The following is a 19,950-nucleotide window of genomic DNA, read 5'->3' as shown; positions in this document are numbered from 1 at the left end:
TCCTGACCAACATCCTGCAGATAAATTGGGCTTTTGAATTCATGGTTGCTTGTCTGATGTTATTGTGGGAAAATTGGTTACGTTCCAACTGATGAGTATATAGTGAGTATACAGTCATTACACTTGACAGCAACAGCAACAATTTGGATTCATATAATCTCACACACTGACATTTAACAGGCGGAAACTGTGAGAACCTATATTTACTGTTCTGTGGTCAGAGCCAATGTCAGTCACTCAGTGACCAAAGGGGAGGTCAAAGGAGGAGGTACCAGCTAAATGGCTGGCTATATTTCTGAATATCTTGTTCAGTATTTCATGCATACCAAGTGTCACAGAACCATGGACATTTATGGCACAGAAGAAGCCCATTTGGCTCATTGTGTTTGCCGGCTCCCTCAAGTCAGACCTATTTACCTTCCTTATACCCCTGTTGTTGATTCTTTTAAGGTATTTGTCTACTTCTCTCTTCCCACAGCATAGGAACAGCCTTGGTCAAAGTAACAAATTACATTTTGTTCACCTGTGACCAGAACTCCCTCTGTCTCCTTGTCCTCTTTGACCTCTCTTCCACCTTCGACATTGTCAACAATTCTACCCTCCTCCGCTGGCCTCTCCTCTCAGCTGAATCTTCATAGTCCTGCCCTTGCCTGGTTCAAATCTTACCTTTCCCACCGTCTCCACAAACGGTTTCTCCTCCAGCCCCTGCACCATCTCATGCAGCATTACTCAGGCTCCCGGACCCATTTCCAACCCCCAGACCAGCTTCTAGCCCCCGGACCGGCTTCCAGCCCCCGGACCCTCTTGCAGCCCCCGGACCCGCTTCTAGGCCTAGCATCCGCTTCCATCCTTCGGTCACGCTTGCAGCCCCCGGATGCGCTTCGAGCTTCGGAACCGCTTCTATCCCACGGACCCGCTTCCAGCCCCAGGACCCGATTGCAGCCTCCGGACATGCTTCAAGCCCCTGGCCCAGCTTCCAGGCCCCGGACACACTTCCAGCCCATGCACCCGCTTGCAGCCCCCTGACCGGCTTCCTGCACCCGGACCCGCTTCCAGGCCCCGGACACACTTCCAGCCCATGGACCCGCTTGCAGCCCCCTGACCGGCTTCCTGCACCCGGACCCGCTTCCAGCACCCGGACCGGCTTCCAGCCCCCTGACCCGCTTCCAGCTCCTGGACAATCTTCCAGGCCCCTAACCCGCTTCCAGCCCTCTGACCCGCTTCCAGCCCCCTGATCCGCTTCCAGCCCCCTGACCCTCTTCTCTTCAGTACCTCATGCTCCCTTTTTTTTGATATCATCTGCAGAAATGGGGTCACCTTCCACATGTATGCAGATGACACCCAAATCTACTTCTCCAGCTGTGACTCAAGGTCCTCTGATGTCCTGTCAGTTTGATGGCAGACACGGGCCTGGATGAGTGCAAACTTCCTGTAGCTGAATGTTGACAAGATGGAAGCCATGCTCCTTGGTTCCCATCAACATCTTCTCTCCTATGGCTCTGACCTCTTCAACCTCCCCGGCCTATCTCTCAGACTTACCGAACCGATGCAGAACTAGGCGTCAGGTTCGACCCACAACTCTCCATCCTCCCCCACATCCAGTCCCTGACCAGGACCACTTTCCTCAACCTATGTCACATTGCCCAACTCTGACCATACTTTACCCCAAACGCAGCCGAAACCCTGGTTCATGTGTTTGTCAACTCGCATCTCGGCTACTCCAATGCCCTCCTCAGCAGTCTCCCCAGCTCCACTATCCACAAAATCCAGTTAATCCAGAACTTTTCCACCCACATACTTAATCACACTAAACTCTGTACCCCCATCATACGAGTTCTAGCCAGGCTCCACTGGCTCCCTATCAACAAACTGATTGATTTCAAAAACCTCACACTCATCTTCAAATCCCTTCAAGCCCTCCCCAGTCCACTACTCGTCGCCTCTGCTCGACTGGCTTTGGCCTCTTCCATGTCCCTTGTGACCTCCATTCCCACCATCGGCAGCTGCGCTTTCAACCACCACACCCTGAAATTTTGGAACATTCTCTCTAAATCCCTCCGCCTTTTCCTCTCCGTCCCCATCTTCAGATCTTCCTCTTCAACCGTGCTTAAGGTTACCTCCACCCTCCCTCCAGCTCAGCATCATGCTCCGCCACTACGAAGCTCTCTGATAGGATACCCTGCATGAGGGGTGCTATATAAATACAAGTTGTTGTTGTTTACTAACTCTTAAGTTAAACTCTTAAATTGGAGGCCGATTCAATAACAACATTTAAGAGTGAAGTAGATAATTATTTGGGGAGGACAAGTTTGCAGGGCTATGGGGAGAGAGCATGGGAGTGGGATTGATTTGGATAGCTCTTTTCAAAGAACTGGCACCAACAACGAATGGCCTCCTTCTGTGCTGTATAATTCTATGATTTCTGTGAAATTGATGTCCTCTAGTTACTGACTCACTGACCACTGAAAATAATTTCTCCTATTGGCACTGTCAAAAAAAAATCCTCATAATTTTCTCTGTCAGGTGACTCATCAACCAGCAGAAAAAAATCTCAGTTCCTCCAGTCTGTGGTCGTAGCCCAAACCACTCATCCCCAGAATCATCCCAGAAACCAAACTTGCGTTACTGATTTACAATACATTTTACAATTATATAGCACCTTTCACATTAACAACAACAACAAATTACATTTGTAGAGCGCTTTTCATATCAGGAGGAAGTCCCAAGGCACTGGTATCATTAGGAAGTCTCAAAGCACATAATGCTGGATGGGCACTTGAGCTGGGGATTGGAGGTGAGGGAAGGGGAAAGATGATAATAATATTAATAATAATCCTTGCATTTGATTTAGAGCTTTTCACTTCTTCAAGACGTCTCAAAGCGCTTCACAGAATATCCTGTAAAGTGAATTGACTGCATATTTTGTGGGCGTGTATATAAGATCGATAATATGGTTAGAGAGATAAAGGGATGGAGTTCCAGAGAGCAGGAAAAAGCCAAATATGTTGATATTTGTTTGTCGCTCTTTTAGAATCGCCTCGCAAGCGAGACACCTGGGTTTGATTCCCGGCAGGGCGAAACCTTGGGCAAGTTTCTTTACTCCACATGCCTGATAATAATACCTCAAGAAAAAGTAATAATAATTTGGGCACTCAATCGACGACGGTTTGTGGGACACTGCTGTGCGCAATTGGCTGCCGCGTTTCGCCCACAAAATATACAGTCAATTCACTTTACAGTATATTCTGTGAAGCGTTTTGAGACATCTAGAAGATGTGAAAAGCGCTATATCAAATGCAAGGAATATTATTAACATTAGAAATGTAATGATACAGCATGGTGACAGGTCAGCAGCCTTGTGTTCCCACAGGCAGCCTTTTCCCACCTCAGCTGAAGAAGCCTGGTCAGAAGGGGAGATGTGGCAATGTTGGATATCAAGGTACAAATATTTGCAAATCATGTTCATTCTTTGCAAATTTTGTGCAAATCTGCTGTCTCCAATGCATACTTTGGACCAAAAAATACTATGACAGAACATGGAAAATTAAGTCTATAATTGTGTGTTTCTAAATTCAAACAGACAAAACACTGATCAGGCAAAGATGTCACAGAAATCAGCGACTTAATGATTCATTAGAATGAATGAGTCTGATGTTTAAGAGTTTTCTTGTCTCATTCTTCATTTATTCTCCCTGTGCCTGGAACAGTCACAGCCGACACCTGTTTGCCATGAATTTCAGCTGTGGCTTCAGGCAGCAAACTGCTTCCAATTCGATGTGGAGCCTGTAGTGTAGTGGTTAGAGCACTCAGCTCGCAAGCGAGAGGACTAGGTTTGATTCCCGGGAAGGGCGAAATATTAGGCAAGTTTCCTTACTCCACACAACTTTGTTTACCGAGCAGTAAGTAGGAACCTGGGTGTTAGTTGATTGATAGATTGCTTTTCTGGAGGTAATAAGCTCTTCAAAAAAAATTAATAATTTTGTCCCTCAATCCATGACTGTTGTGGGACATTACTGTGCCAATTGGCTGCCGCGTTTCTCCCATAAAGTATACAGTCAGTTCACTTTACAGTATATTCTGTGAAGCACTTGAGACGTCTCGAAGACGTGATAAGGCGCTATATCAAATGCAAGGATTATTATTAAAACAGGAATTCAAACCCACCCATATTTGGAGTCCATTTCCTGGTCATTTTATATCTTAAGGTAGGAGACGGCCCAATGCCTGATGGCAGTCAGGGCCGATTTAGCCATTAATAGAACATTTTGTAATACAATGTGAACTAAATGCTTGTGTCATCCTGCTAATAGTTTGCATCAATTAGATTTGCATCTCACTGAACAACTCATTCCTCTTTCCCAAGGTTTGACCCTCCTCCTCCCAAAAGGGAGCTTCTTCCCTGAAAGAATGCCATCGGCCACCCCTCCCTTCCCTTACCCCCCCAACCCCAGCTCGGGTCTGAAATGCTGTACTCTGTCCAGCGCCTTGGGACGTCCTCCCGATGTGAAAGGCGCTACGCTATACAAATGTAATCTTGTTCTTGTTGAAAATGTGTCCAATGCCATGAGGAGATTGAGTCACAATTAGGCTCTGGTTTGTTTTAAATAATAATAATAATCCTTGCATTTGATATTGTGCCTTATCTTCGAGACATCTCAAAACTCTTCACAGATGGACTGTAAAGTGAATTGACTGTATATTTTGTGGACAGCAGTGTCCCACAAACAGTTATAGGATGAGTGAACAATTTATTATACTTTTTTGAAGGAATTATTACCCCTGGAAAAGTGATCCTCCAATTGACTAACAACCGGGTTCCTACTTACTGCTAGGTAAACATAAGTGTGTGAGAGTAAGGAAACTTGCCTAACATTTCGCCCTGCCCGGGAAGTGAACCCAGGTCTCGCTTGCGAGGCGAGTGCTCTAACCACTGAGCGACAGGACTCCATTTTGGTTGATGTAGAAATACACATTGATAATTGCTGGCTTTCAGAATAAGTAACCCACGGATTAAGATAACTGGAAGGATAAATATTTTCATTTGCTGCCTTTCTTTTGTTCTCTCTTCCGGGGAGGCTTCTGAGCCTGGGGTTTTCAGACTTAATGCCTGTTGATGAAAGCAGCTTAAATGGGAACTGAATGCTGTGGAATTGTAGAACTGTAGCTTAGAGTTTTCATGTTTTATTTCTTTTAAGATAAAATTATCTCTGGAGTTGTTTCAAAGGTGCTATTGGCCTCTGGCATTACAGACTGATTGGGGATGGTGGGAAAAGCCACAAAATCCCTGCTTTGCAAGAAGATGTACTAATTTAGTATTTGTGCAGTTGGTGCTAAAAGGTGATGGGGACTGTTCCTGTTCCAGCAACACTGTGACTAGGCTTTATTCTATTATTTTCACTTTGAACTTGATGCTGTCAATGCTGAGCACCAACAATGGGGCAAGTATTCTGTCACCAACACACATGGCCCTTGTTGTGCTGAGCAAATTGCCTTGTGAAGTGGAGAAGGCTGTGGTGTTGATTGGGATGGGGGGGAGGCAACTGGTCACTTGAGTGAGGAGAAACTGTAGTATCTCCTCAACTTCTTCATTCCAGCCTCCCAGCGTCAGGACTCCATGCATTGCTTCAGCTGCCTTGAGGAGACGTTCCTTATTCCCACTACAGGTACTATTTAGTACCTTAAATATAAAGGTAATTTTTTTATGAATGACATTCTTTGCGCTCTCATTAACACCACAAGGAATGTATGAATGCAACATACATTCAAGTTTTGAAAAAATAGGCTTAGATTAATGTCTTTGCCATGGTTTGGCTGGTGTTTGTAAGTAGCTTTCCTAGACCAATAGGGTTTCCTCTAATACTTGTCTTGACTCTAATGCGCATTAAAATGGTGGACATAGCATTGATCCAAATCTCTCTGAATGTTCTCACCTCTCCCACATACCTCAGGCTAGGTTGTGCGGGATACTGTGTGGGGTGGGTGCTTGTCTATCCATGGTTTATATCCTTGGCTTTACCCAGGTGGCAAAATTTAACCTCTTCCTATTAATCTGTTATCTGTACATTGAATGAGTTGCAAACTGTCAGCAAACCTGGAGATAAACAAAGTGCTCAATGAGGGGATACTTGAGGACATGTCTGTTTATCCAGACAGGGTCACTGAAGTTAGTCCCTGTGACCTGTAGCAGCAGCAAGTGCAATAAGGTATCTCATATCTCAATTCTGCTGTTCCCTGCAATGTTGCAAGAATCACACTGACTTTTGAACTCTCTGAAAGCTTTTCAAAATGAATTTTGAACAGAGCTACATAATGGTAATGACTAATGAGTTCCCAAGTTTTATCTGGTCTTTGCCGAGTTAGTAGCAGATTTCACTATTTAACAATAGTTTAACTATGTTTGTAAATTATTTACTGGCTAAATTGGCTGTTTGGCAAGTAATTATTGTTCCCAATTGCAAACCAGTTAACCTGGCTGCAAATGCCTGTTTGGGGTCTGTCAGAAACAGTTATGATGCCTCCATCCAGTCACACAATCACTTCTCTGGGGTCACACAATGTAAACAGTCTGCAGGCTGAATGCTGTAAGTAGTTGTCCACTTCAGATGACATGAAAGGGAGGAAAAATTGATTTTTTTGGGGGGGAATGGGGGCGGTGTTGGGAGGAGAAGAGAAAGCAAGGAAGCTCTCTTCCCCGAACAACTCTCCAGATTCATGCCTGGCATTCACTGGGATGTTTTTCTCCCCTCTTCTGTTTGGTGGCTGACTGACTTTGTTCAAAATAAAATTCTGAGTACTAAATTTTCTCTACAAGGAACTGATTTGAAACACAATACATTTTGATATCTGTCATCTCTCCAGGAGTGAGAACTGTCTATTTCAATAGTTCGATATGAAATTAACTGCAGTATTTTCTGCACCAAATGTGGATATAAATTGTATGAATATTAATTGTATAAATTGTACGACAGGCAAAAACAGCTGTCGGGGATAATTGCCTGTGAGCTGCAGGAACAACAACAACAAGATTCCATTTATAGAGTGCCTTTCACATCGGGAGGACGTCCCAAAGCGCTGGATAGTTGGGTCAGGGGGTGAGGGGAGGGAGTGAGGAGGTGGGGAAATGGTCAGGGTGAGGGGAGGGAAGGGAGGGGGCGACGAGGGGGTAGAGAGTTGAGAGGGGAGCTGAAGGCACGGTCAAAGAGAAAGGTCTTGAGACCGGCCTTGAAGGAGGAAAGGGAGGAAGCGGCGAAGGCACTGGGGGATAGAGTTCCAGAGCCTGGGGGCTGAGAGGCTGAAGGCCCGGCCCCAATGGTAGGGCGGTTGGGGCAGGGGATGTGGAGCAGACCGGAGCCAGAGGAACGGAGGGTATGAGCAGGTAGATAGGGGGATAGTAGGTTGGAGAGGTAGGAGGGAGCAAGGCCGTGAATGGCCTTGTAGGCGAGGATGAGGATCTTGAACTCAATATAAGAGAGCACATGATGACGAGAGGAGCTGCTTGCCTTTAAAAGCAAACTTAACACAGGAGTATCTTGTCAAATGTGGATCATGGAAACAGAACTGATCATTGATCTTACCAATCACTCCTTACAATGTAAAATGGAAAAACAATCGCATTGTCCAACTCGCACTGAAATAGATGTTTAATGAGAATGCACAATTATTCAAACGTTGCACCTTCAGAACTTATGAAACCTGTCCATATACAATAAAAATGTTACTGATCAAACTATCATTCAACAGAGAGGCATGATTTCATGATCTTCATTGGGTTTAACTAATAAACTATGACCTTTCCTTCCAGAGGACTTTTGCATTCTCTTCATTATAAATCTGAATGGTAAATGGTGTATGGTTAAGTGTAGAGATGGATACAGTAAGACTATTTTTCCTTTGCTAAAGAAGCCTAACGTTGCAAGAAATGTAAAACCTCCTGGGCTGTTAGTAATGAGAGTGAATTGTTGGTTATTCAAATAGGAACACAAAACGTGCTGCTGATATCCAGCAGTGTTTCCATTCCAAGGTGATGGAAAATGTTTGGTTTTTACGGAGCTGGAGAAATTGGTTGAGCATATTTCATCAAACTCTATCTCGGAGTTTACTGCTGAACAAGGAATCATTTATCTTGTGAATGATCAATATGTTGAGCTCCAGAGATTTGTTCTGAATTTACCCCCCTTCAATCGCAGGCCTTGTCCTCTGGTTCCACAGACAAAAGATAAAACAGCTTATCTATTCCCTTCAGAATCTTAAAGACCGTAATGATAAGGCCCTGCAGCCTTCTCTAGTGTGAACATGCCCAGTTTTAACTAATCGCTCCTCATAGTCTGGTTCCTCCATCCTCTCAATCATTTTGGTTGCCCTCTTGTATCTTCTCAATCGCTGCAATATACTTTTTATATTGAGACATCTCAAAGACGTGATAAGGCGCTATATCAAATGCAAGGATTATTATAGCAGTGACCAGAACTGCACACATTATTCCAAGTGTGGTTACACCAATAATTTATAAAGTGGTAGGATTCCCACTATTTCGGCTCCATATTGCTTCTTTAATCATAGAATATTAGCAGAACAGAAATAGGCCATTTAGTCCATCAAGCACATGCTGTTACTTTTATCCTCATGAGACATCTAATGAAAAGAACTCCTTTTCCCTTTTCAGTGATCTATTTCCTTTTTAAATGTATGGACTCTGCTTTGGCAAAAGTTTACGGTAAACAATTCACATTCCAACTATCTTCTGTGTAATGATTTATTTTCCAATCTTCCCTGTAATTCCTTTGCTGATTATTTTAATTGTGTTGCTGACTCGAAGCATTTCAAATAATCGACTCCTATTCATCCACTTGCATCCCTTCAACATCTCTTATCTTCTCAGCCTCAGTGAAAAACACAGGCTACAGAGAACATCTAGTGGTCATAAAGCAGAATACAGTTAAAAACAAAGAATTTTAGACCAAATGTATTAATGTTTCATTGCACTGGAATCATAGTCCCTCTGATGCTTGTTTTGGAAGCTGCATTACTTCAGGTGTCTTGCGTTCAAAAAGCGGAAAACAGCTTGGCAACTGAAAGAAGAGATTAGATTCTTTATCAATGGGAAAATAAAAATGTACAAGCCTGGGAGCATTGCAGATCATCTCTCCAGTATTTAAAAGTTAATACAGTATGTCCATCTGGCTGGTATTCAAAAATAGATAACAAGTAATACTCAGTCCTGCACTACTTTACCTCACTCATCCCTCAATTAAGTGTGCTGGATACATGAGGACAGAGGAAAGGTGCAAAAGGCATTGTTGGCATTAAGTGGGGTCAATGTACAAAGTGGAGGAAAATAGTCCACTTGCATATCACAAGCCAGTGCTGAAGGACACGATTCCATCTCTCTGCATAGTCATCAAGCAACTGGTGGTTGTGCCTCTACCCCTAATATTACTCTGCTGACCGCTGATTTTGCTGAACAGGTGCAGTGCGCTGTAAACTTCCATGCATCAATATTAAGTATTTGTAAGGCCAGGGATATGCAAAACATGAAACCTGAAACCTTCCAGCAGATTTCAATTTCAAAAAGCAACGACTCTTTTGATAAGCCAGTTAAAAAAACTCAGAATAACAGACACATAAGGTTTGCACACTGTAATGTCTTCCTTCTGTGTACTTTAAAAGACACCGGGGTGTCCTTTGATCGCTTTGTTGGAACAGATCAACTGCAACATTGGATTTCCAAGCCCGGCATGACTGGCTTCCCTCCTAAACCTGAACTGACTGGTACCAAATCAGTCATGGCTGTTTCACCACCAACATCCGTGTTTGGAGAAACAGAGAAACTTTTATCAGTTGAGGTGTGAGCAGCTTTATGCTAGATTTCCTTTATTTTCCCCTCTGCCTCACAAAGCTAAGGAGGGGAAAGGTTAGCCCCAAATACCCGCTTCAAATTGTTAGGGCTTGACTATGCTAATCCCCTGCTCGCCGATTCCCAACTCTTCCCTCCAGAAGCTGCGGATTATTCAGAGCTCTGCAGCTTATGTTACCAACCTGCTCCCTCTGGGCTCCCTCTGCCTCCTCATACTCCGGATCTCTCTGCTGCATTTGACACAGTCGATCACGCCATCCTCCTCCATCGTCTCTCCTCCCTCATCCACCGTAGTGGGACTGCACTCGCATAGTTCGAGTCCTACTTAACCAACTGCCTCCATTACATCTCGGCAAATGGTTTCTCCACCTGACCCGCCCGGTCACCTGCGGGAAACCCCAGGACTCCATCCTTAGCCCTCTTCTTTTCCTTATCTATATGCTTCCTCTGGGCGATGTTGTCCACAGATGTGGTAAACTTCCACATGTATGCAGATGACACACAAATCTACTTTGTCTCCTCCAGCATTGACTTCATGTCCGCTGATGTTCTATCAGCTTGTCTGGCAGACATCAAGGCCTGGATGAGTGTAAACTTCCTGCAACTGAATATGGACAAGACGGAAGCCATACTCCTTGGCTCCTGTCAATGTCTTCACTCCTGTGGAACTAAACTCCTCAACCTCCCTGGGCTCTCCCTCACGCACACCGAACCAGTGTGCAATCTCGGCATCCGGTTCGACCCCCAACTGTCCTTCCTCCCCCACATGCAGTCCCTGACCAGAACCGCTTTCTTCCACCTCCGCCTTCAACCATACCTCACCCCAAATGCAGCCAAAATCCTCGTGCATGCGTTTGTTACTTCCCGCCTGGATTACTCCAATGCTCTCCTCACCAGATCACCAGCTCCACCATTCATAAGATCCAGCTCGTTCAAAACTCTGCTGCCCGCATACTGACCCGAGTTCAAATCCATTCACTCCCCAATCCACCACCCAGTGCCTCTGCTTGACTGGCACCAGCCTCCTGCTCATCCCTCGCACCCTCCGCCCCACCATTAGAGGTCTCGCTTTCACCCACTAAGCCCCAAAACTCTGAAAACACTCTCCCTCAATCCCTCTGCCTTGCCCTCTCTCTCCCCTCAATCATTTTGGTTGCCCGCTTCTGTATCTTCTCAATCGCTGTAATATCTGAAGTCCTGCATGAACACTTTCCTCTTCGTGCTTATGGCCACCTCCACTGCCCCCCTCCCCGGCTACCTTGCATGGAGTGCGCTATATAAGTGCAAGTTGTTGTTGTTGCCCGCTCCCTCTGCTCAATGGGCACTGGCCTGCTTCATGTACCCTGCCCAACCCACCTTTGGCGGTCAGGCCTTCAGCCTTTCTGCCCCACCCTCTGGAAGTCCATTCCAGAGCCTCTCCACCTTGCCCCTCCCATTCCCTCCTTCAAGATCTTCCTCTTCGACTGTGGTTTATTTTGTGTTTTATTGGTAGAAATCGGTGATATCAATATTGTTTATGCAGAAACACTTTGTAAATTATTTATTCCCTCCATTAGGAAAGGAGCACCGTTCTACTCTCATCCCCTGATTGTACGAATTAAATAGATGGCATTTCACATATCTCCATAACAGTCTTGTATTATGTTTTATATCTTACACTATTCATATTATACTACTTGATACTGGAATATATTTTGCTGGAAATGTCTCTCACTGCTATAGTTGACCACCTGATGGTACTAGTATATGGATGTTTTGTTTCTCGAAATCCACATGGTGTAAGCGACTTTAGAAGAGAGAAAACTTGAAGCCAAGTAGAAAAGCCCTTTTTACCTGTCGGCGAAATGTTACAATCTGTAACTCTAAATTTACACAAACACAAAATATGAACAAGCGATTACAACACAGAAGTTCCTATGCTATATCCTCTTAAACCATAACATGAGAATTAATATATGACCCAATATTTCTATCGAGGCTCTTGTACTATTGTAACAAGTGTTGTTTTTTCATTAGTAGACACTGGGCTGCTCTGAGCCATTAATTCCAGATGACATGGTGGGTGAAGGTCAGTAAGCATCTGTTGTGTGGATCCCAAAAACCTGTTCCTGTTGCCTTGAAGCCCATGCCTAGGTTCTGTATCCATAATGTACATCTGACCAAATGAATTAAGACGTTGGGAAGTTTGCGCGCCATTTTTGCCTTCAAGCAAGGAGTAAGAATTCAGGCTGATTCTAAATGAACCTAAGTGTAGTCTGATTCAACCATCTGCGTTGTGTACTACTACAACAACAAGTTGCATTATTATTTATATAGCATGATTATCATGATTACCATTCTCATTCCATTTTGTCTTCGTCGTTTCGATGTTTCTTCCAGAATGAAAAAAAACGACCTCATCCCACTTGTACACCACCTATCGGCAAGTCAGACAAATACAAAGGGCTGACACCTGACCTAAGCAGAATAAGATACTGACGGTTCAATGTAAGTTTTCCTCCCCTTAAGTAGTTTGCACTAAATCCAGTAAATTGTTAGGAAGCCTCGTCAGTTTGGTATTTCCTTGCAATAATAAAATTATTCTAAAACCTGCCCTGCACTTCTAAATGAGATGCAAAACCAGTTAATAGGAGCAAATGAAGGTGGAGCAATGATACCATATGTATTGGGAGCAGCTTCACAGTGGGTGAACAAATTGGTAGACTAGTCGCTGCGCAATGTCTGGTTTCTTAATGATACCCTTTTTGTAATATTGCCGGATTGAACGGCTGAGTTTATCATAATTCATCGCTGGCCTGTTCTTTCGAATCCCCCACAGCCGAGCCACTTGTGCTGAATCCTCGATCTTAAATATGCCTGTTTTAAAGATAAGACGTAGAACAAATAGTTATTTTTGTGTCAATTAATAAGGACTGCTACTTGCTGGTGAATAATAACAATCTTCACATTTAGCCTTTCACATCGGGAGGATATCCCAAAGTGCTGCACAGAATATACTGTAAAGTGCAGTGATGGTGTGTGCTTTTTGTTGGTGAATAACCTTCCTGTCATCAGCATGTTTGGTGGAAGTGAATGTTATGCTAACAGGCGGACGAGTTATCAAGCCCAGAACTGGTGTGGTTTATGTACCTCCTGCAACCTTAATCTCAAAACTCTCAGCAAGTTTAGATTTTTTTAAAAGAAAGTAAACCGCAGTATGTGTTACCAACTACCAAAGCTAGCAATGTTGCAGAGCCCACCTCATGCAAAGTGTTACAATGAGTTACAGATTCTTTTCCCACCATAATGGGTAGATCTTGGCAGTGTCCATTGCACTCCCAATACCTATCCATTTTCAACAACTCTCTCTCATCACCAGATCTCTGGGACTCTTTTGTAAGGCGTAAGGTAGCTGGAATCAGGCACAAAATACATGAAGCCAAGTTTCTTCCCATTGAAGATTAATGTTTGTCAGTTTGGCCCTGAACCAGCAGCTCAATCGTTGCTGTTTTTGTGCATGAACAGAATTTTGCCGATGAAATTAGAACAGAATTCATATTACCTTTCTCTTTATCTAACCATCGGATAAACCTTCCATAATTGTGTGGTTTCAATAAGAGATCTTTCAAAAACAGCCAGAGGTGAACTGGCTGAGTATCTGAGCGTAAGCTGGCTTCATTTGGCTTCTGTACCTGATCTTCATCTGGAACTGAAAAGAAAAGCCCTTAGCACCACATGAAAACAACAACAACTTGGCGCGGGTTTGTCCTTAGAGAGCTCAGGATTGTCAGCCTTGAGGAAGACAGGGGAAAAAGACATCAAACTAGTCAACTATGATCTTCACTGGATCTGTTCCTTAAGGTCTACTAGTTGTTTTAAGCTCTGTTCTCTCATTACAGTACATTAGTCTCTGAGTACCGTGTACACGTATGAAATCGCAAAAGGGACCATTTTTTAAAATCAATGATAATTCAGGCACATTTGCCTCTTTGACGTGTAACTTGGTTAGAATGTGGAATTCTCTGTCTCAAATATTCAATGCAGTGGAGCCCATTAATAATTATCTTAAGAGGAAATGATATAGACGCTGAGAAAGAAGAATATAAAAGGGTGTGAGGAGCAAGCAATTATGTGGGATTAGGTTAGGTTTCACGTGTGGAGTAAAAACACCAGCACAGATTTAATGGGCAGCTTCTGGGATGTAACATTCCATTATTCTATGAATATAAATAAGGTCGATTAATTTCAGTGTTTTTTGAACCCAATTTTAAAATTCACAATTCAGTTGATTAAATAGTCTAAAGGAAGTACCTTTGCATGTATTATCCTCTACTGCTTCACTGCACATCATTCTTGCAACTGTGAACACATGAAAATTAGTTTGTAAACTTTAAACAACGACAGACTCCGCACTTAAAAATCAAAGGGCATTACGAAAACTGATTGACATTCCACGTTCTGAAAGCAGTAATCCTTTATCTTAAATGTTAAAACTGAAGTCTACCACAAGATGCTGAATGCTTGATTCTCAGCCTAGATATTGCAGGTATAAGTCATTGGGTGGGCACTTATACATCAAACTCTTGTGTACTTGGCATATGGCTGTAGTTTGATTTGCTCCAATATTTGGATTAATAAGAATAATAATCTTTGCATTTGATATAGCGCCTTATCACGTCTTCCTAACGCCTCAAAGTGCTCCACAGAATATAATTTAAAGTGAATTGACTGTATATTTTGTGGACCAAATGTAGCATCCAATTGCGCACAGCACTGTCCCACATATAGTCGTGGATTGAGTGACTAAATTATTCCTTTTTTTAACATTCTTTTTGTAAGGGATTTATTACCCCTGGAAAAGTGATCCACTAATCAACTGACAACCGGATTCCTACTTATTGCTAGGTAAACAGGCATGTGCGGTAAGGAAACTTGCCTTACGGTTTGCCCCACCCAGAAACTGAACCCAGGTCTTTTCGCTTGCGAGGCAATTACTCTAACCAATATTCTATTGATTCCTTGTAAAGCAAAACCTTTACATGGATTGAAACAATTGGATATTGCAACTGCTGAACTTCCTAGAATTTTGGTGAATTTCAAATAGTAGCTTCAATTAAACATTCTCACAATTTAATGGGGATGAAGTTCCACCACATATATGCTAGCTATGTTGCAATTTAACAGGCCCACTTAATGCAAATCAAACTTCAGGCAGATATCTAGTGCAGATATCTGCAGTTCACAGAGAAAGAGCCATCTGTTGTTGCAAACTGTTGCATCATAACCACCCAGTCTGTGATCTCAAAAGAATAGTATTAATAATCCTTATATTTAATATAGCACATTATCACATTGTCAAAATGTTTCAGTGCTCTTCACAGGATTATTGTAACGTTTGTGACTGTATTTGTAAGCAAACCTAGCATTCAAATCTGGGGGATTATTCACCAAAGCACCAGGGAAAACTCTTTTCTTTCTGATTTATACCACAGGATCATTAATGTCCATTTGATCAGGCAAAGAGGACCTTGGTTTAATGATTTATCTGAAGGATGACACCCGTGACAATGCTGACTGCAGTGACAGCCTGGACTATGGGCTGTCAGTCCCAAATATCCAAATTAACGATCAACTCCAGATAGGTGAGAGGGCATCACAATACGCTGACCAGTTGAGAGATTTAATGAAAGGAAAAAGTAAATGGTTTGTTGAGCCCTTGGTGTGGGTGACTTCCTCTGCCACCTGTTCACTACCTTTTTTAATTTAACGGATACTTTGATCGCAGCAAGTGGCCACTTTAAAATTGCTGTGTTCAATATTGATGTAAAAGAATTAACGAACCTCATATGATCTTTTATCATAACAGAAATCCATCATTATTTTCAGACTGTAAGGAAATCTACAACATTCCAGTTCAATATATCATTCACTGTTAAATAATAAAACTAATTCCATATATATTTTTAACTTAATTTCAGGAGTTTAGATGCTCAGCTGCTTGCGTGCTTGGCACGCAAAATTGTGGTATTCAAGACCCACCCTGAGAATACTGGTACGTTACATTGTTGAAGGTGCCGTCTTCTGGATTAGTCATTCAACCAAGGGCCTGCCGGCCTGTTCAGGTGGATGCTAAAGATCCCATGGCACTAATTGAAAGGAGAAGGGAGTTTCTCCTGGTGTCCAAGCCAACAATTTCCCCAAATAATGAAAGTAATCATTCGCTTCTCAGCTGTTTGTGGGACACTGTTGTCCGCAAATTGCCTGCCGCATTCGCCTACAAAATACAAAGTCACTACACTTTACAATATATCCTTTGAAGTGCCTTGAAATGTTTTAACAAATCACCGTACCAAACACAAGGATTATTAATTATTTCTGATCAAGCAGCTGCCTGATGCGTGGAAATCCACCACCATGCTGAAAATTCTCCAAGCCAATCATTGAAAGATCCACATATGTATGATTTCTATTTGCCTAGAATGGAGTGTACACTTTCTCCCCAGAGATGGTCACCCTGGTTCCCGAATCCCAAATAATTTTGCTACAACTTGACAAGTGCCAAGGCTCTCTGCGGACCCCAGAGAGTGGATCGAGAAATCCAGGGTCTTGAGCAGCTAGAAACACACAGCCTTACATTACAGAGCACTTCTTCTGCTTCAAGCTTCTTGCTACTTGTCCAGCTATCCATTAGCACCACTCTATTTGTTAGGGCTTTAGTCTGCATGGCTATCAGGAGTTGAATGGGAAGATTATCAGCCCCAGTGACTTTCTTCAATGCGAATATATATCGAAGTAAATTTGACCTTTTAACAATGATCAAACCATTTCAAGTTAAATGAACTCATTACGTCTTGATATTTTCCTTCCACATTGAAATGAAGAGCGGTACGGGTACCTGATTTCCATATATCCAGATGTGCATGAAGCACATCCCCACCGGTTGCTGCTCTCTCTTTAAACTGCTCCACCGTTAGATAGCACATCTCTCTTCCACTCAGATTCAAGAAACCTTTCTTCCCAATGTTGGGCAGTTTGTATTGGTGTTCTGTCCATAGAATCCATTTGCCAACATTGTCTGCACTCCATTCCGTGGGATCTTTAAAGAGTTTAAAGCAATGAGTTAAGTAGATCAGAAGAATTGTTTTCCTTTGGACATGATTTTATTGGACAATACCTTTGTGAAAGATTTAGAGGCTCCTGAGAAGATGAGAGTTCTATGTACTATAAATACAACCATTTCTGTTGCAGTCACCAGCCCTTCATTTTTGGTTTGAAGGAACACAACTGTTAACAGGGCAATTTCTTTGGCCAAACTTGTCAAGGGTCAAATGAAGAACTAGGTCGGTGGTCTACAGAGGACACAGAGCAGCCAGGGTGAGATAAGAGGATCTTCCCGCTCAGTGTGCTTCACAAGATTGCAAGAAAGTTTCGGGTAAAGTAGGCCTTTCGGCCCACCTGATTTCATCCTTCCAGCTTAGGAAGAAAGGAGTTGTTGCGGATGAAATCAACACAAATTATTGACAAGAACATGTTCCAGTCAATATCCGAAATAATCAGAGTTTCTTCAGTTGATTGATTTAGTGAGTGAACAGTTTATGTTGCTAATTTATTCAACCACATGGTACGTTGTGTGTTATCCAGCTCAGTCATCAACATTTGTCAGCGGGGTTAATTGTAGGAGTCAATTCAACTTAGTTTTTTATGTTGTAATTCCCTGTTTCGCAATCGGCTGTGGAATTAATTAATACATTTAATTAAGTGCTGTTGCTAGCTTTGTTTCATTTCAGCAGCTATTTACGCACTGAAGCCAGGGTATTTAATCGTTGGACAGAGCATTGTTTAATTATTTTTCTATGATTTCAGTCTCTTGACTCTGGTCAGTAAATGATTATTGAAATCGTTTACATCTGTTTATTCAATTGCCCTCAATATGAGTGCTATCATAACAGTTGTCTAAGGATTTATGTTAATATTTATTGGAAATCCATTTTTACCCGAATCAAATGAAACCTCAACTATTTATTTTCTCACAAACTGTTTCAACCTTGATTCAACAGATCAACACAGTAAGTGTTTGTATTAATACAGGTGCAAACAGAAGCTCTGGGGCAAATATTAAAAAAGTGGGCACATTTCTAAAATTCAATAATATCTTCTCAAATTATCTAACAACTCACAGATACACACCTTACACTGTATATCATTACTTTATATCACACAGATCAAACTTTTACAAATTTTATACTGACAACGTTTGGATTTTTGGTTTCTGTAAACATGAGCTTTAGAGCTCTGGCCTGGCTGAGTTTCTGCTCATTACCTGGTGATATGTTCAGCAGTCGACAAGCAGTCTGGATCTCTTTGCAAACTTCTCGAAGTAACAAGGACTGAATCTGTTCCAGCAATGTCTCAGTGTCTACATCCATGTACTCAGGTCCCTGGGGATGGAATGTGCTGTATTCCAGAGGTTTGCACAGAACATCTTGTACCAGGTACGATGATCCAGGGAACAGACTGGCCATGCTACCAGCTGAAGTGTCCTGCACAGATTCCTGCTCCCTGGATTGTAGTACGTTAAAATGTGACCAGTGCAAAGGACTTTGGTTTCCCCGGGGAAAAGTGGATAATGTTGAATTAGGAACAGAAGGAGGGAAGCACCCACTTGCCTTTGTATCAGTCAAAGCTTCAATCTGTTTTGGGAGGATTTCCCCAAAGTTTCCAGATTCTGCCACATCATAGTCCATCTTGGTCTTTCTCCTTGCAGTGGACCCTGATCATCTGATCAACCACTGTGGACGTGGACCATAGCAAAGCTTGCCCAGTGTTTAGCCTCTGTATTTAATGACCCGTGCTCCCTGCTCTCATTATTTGCAGGGAATACTTTCATTGTGCAATGTGAAATCAGGAGCCCATGGCCACCTAAAGCGTCTTAGGCTGTGCAATCGAGCATCTTGGTGCTAAGTAACAAACTTCAGAACATTCTTCATTTAAAATGCACTGACCTTTGTCACCACTTTAACTCAATGTGTTACCATGGTATTTCCACCAGCACACTTTGTATTTGCCGGGGAATTGGATTAAGTAAAACAATTCCTCGACAATACTTTAAGGCCCTGCAACAGCTTCTTGCATTGCCATTTGTCCGAGGCTGTTCTTAAACTGTTATATCTTCAGTGAGTATGGGGTGGTAATAAAGGATGGAGAGGATGGTAATCCCAAAACAACCAACTTGCCATTGAGATGAAAGCGGCTTCACGATAAGTCTTCTTCTTTGAGTTGAGTTTGTTTACCTAGCCTGCTGCAGGGACATTAACATCATGTAATCGGCAGCACAAAGCCTTTATGTCTTGACTTTACACCCACCGAGAGTCCGGCAGCCTAAGTGTCCCAAATCCACTTTTGCCAATACTTTCATCTGCATAACACATGCATTGAGTCGCCTAAGTGGCTTTTCTGCTAAATCAAGCAACAACAGAAGGGAAAATAATTTAAAAGTCAAGAGAAAATAAAAGTTAAAATAATCAGAGTAAAGAAGCAACAGGAGCTCTTACAAATAAAAAAATCAATGTTAGATGTTTGTTTTGCTTGAAGAGAATTTTGGCATAATGTTTATTTGAAGGAAACTGTGAAATGGTGAAGGAGAGTTTTACATTTCTGTGTCTGGTAATCCAGTTTTGGACAGGTATGAATTTCACCTTAAAATATATCTGCAAAACAGATCTTGTTTTTGCACATTTAATAATAAATATTTCATTTGAAGCAAATATTTGCAGAAATTATTTTTTCCAGCTAAATAATGGAAAACCTTTAAACTCAATAGATGAACATTCTAGCATTTATCTTCCGTGGAACATGGTATTTTAGCTCCTAGTCCAGTCAGACACTCCATGACTGTGCTGCAGATGTTAAATTAAGGGTCCTGTTTGCCTGTTCATATGGATATTAAAAATCCATGTATTATTCAAAAAGAGAAAAGAATTTCTCCCTGTGTCCTGGTTAACAATCCCTCAGATAAAAAAATACAAATTGGACATTGGCTTGCACAAAATGGCTGCTGTATTTGCCTGAAAATATGATCACTACACTTCACAATTCTGTGAAGCACATTGAGACATTTT

At 42.4% G+C, this 19,950-nt stretch overlaps 2 protein-coding genes across 2 annotated transcripts; one reads left to right on the top strand and one right to left on the bottom strand.

Annotated features, from left to right (window-relative positions):
• The first annotated feature begins 352 nt into the window (after positions 1-352).
• LOC103181885 (classical arabinogalactan protein 9-like) lies at positions 353-1,235 on the top strand. The gene is made up of 2 exons (XM_007898659.1): positions 353-402; positions 761-1,235. Exons 1-2 carry the CDS (start codon positions 353-355, stop codon positions 1,233-1,235), a joined length of 525 nt encoding a protein of 174 aa, XP_007896850.1.
• Positions 1,236-12,450: 11,215 nt separating this feature from the next.
• Positions 12,451-18,354, bottom strand: LOC103181884 (SAM pointed domain-containing Ets transcription factor-like). The gene is made up of 4 exons (XM_007898658.1): positions 18,153-18,354; positions 16,722-16,928; positions 13,395-13,535; positions 12,451-12,709 (listed from the first exon to the last, which is right to left on the bottom strand). The coding sequence occupies exons 1-4, from the start codon at positions 18,352-18,354 to the stop codon at positions 12,531-12,533; spliced, it is 729 nt and encodes a 242-aa protein (XP_007896849.1). The 3' UTR covers positions 12,451-12,530.
• Between the last annotated feature and the right edge of the window lie 1,596 nt (positions 18,355-19,950).

The sequence above is a fragment of the Callorhinchus milii genome, unplaced genomic scaffold (genome assembly GCF_018977255.1).
Source record: "Callorhinchus milii isolate IMCB2004 unplaced genomic scaffold, IMCB_Cmil_1.0 Scaffold5, whole genome shotgun sequence".
Lineage (NCBI taxonomy): Eukaryota > Metazoa > Chordata > Chondrichthyes > Chimaeriformes > Callorhinchidae > Callorhinchus > Callorhinchus milii.
This window is presented reverse-complemented; position numbering and strand designations above follow the sequence as displayed.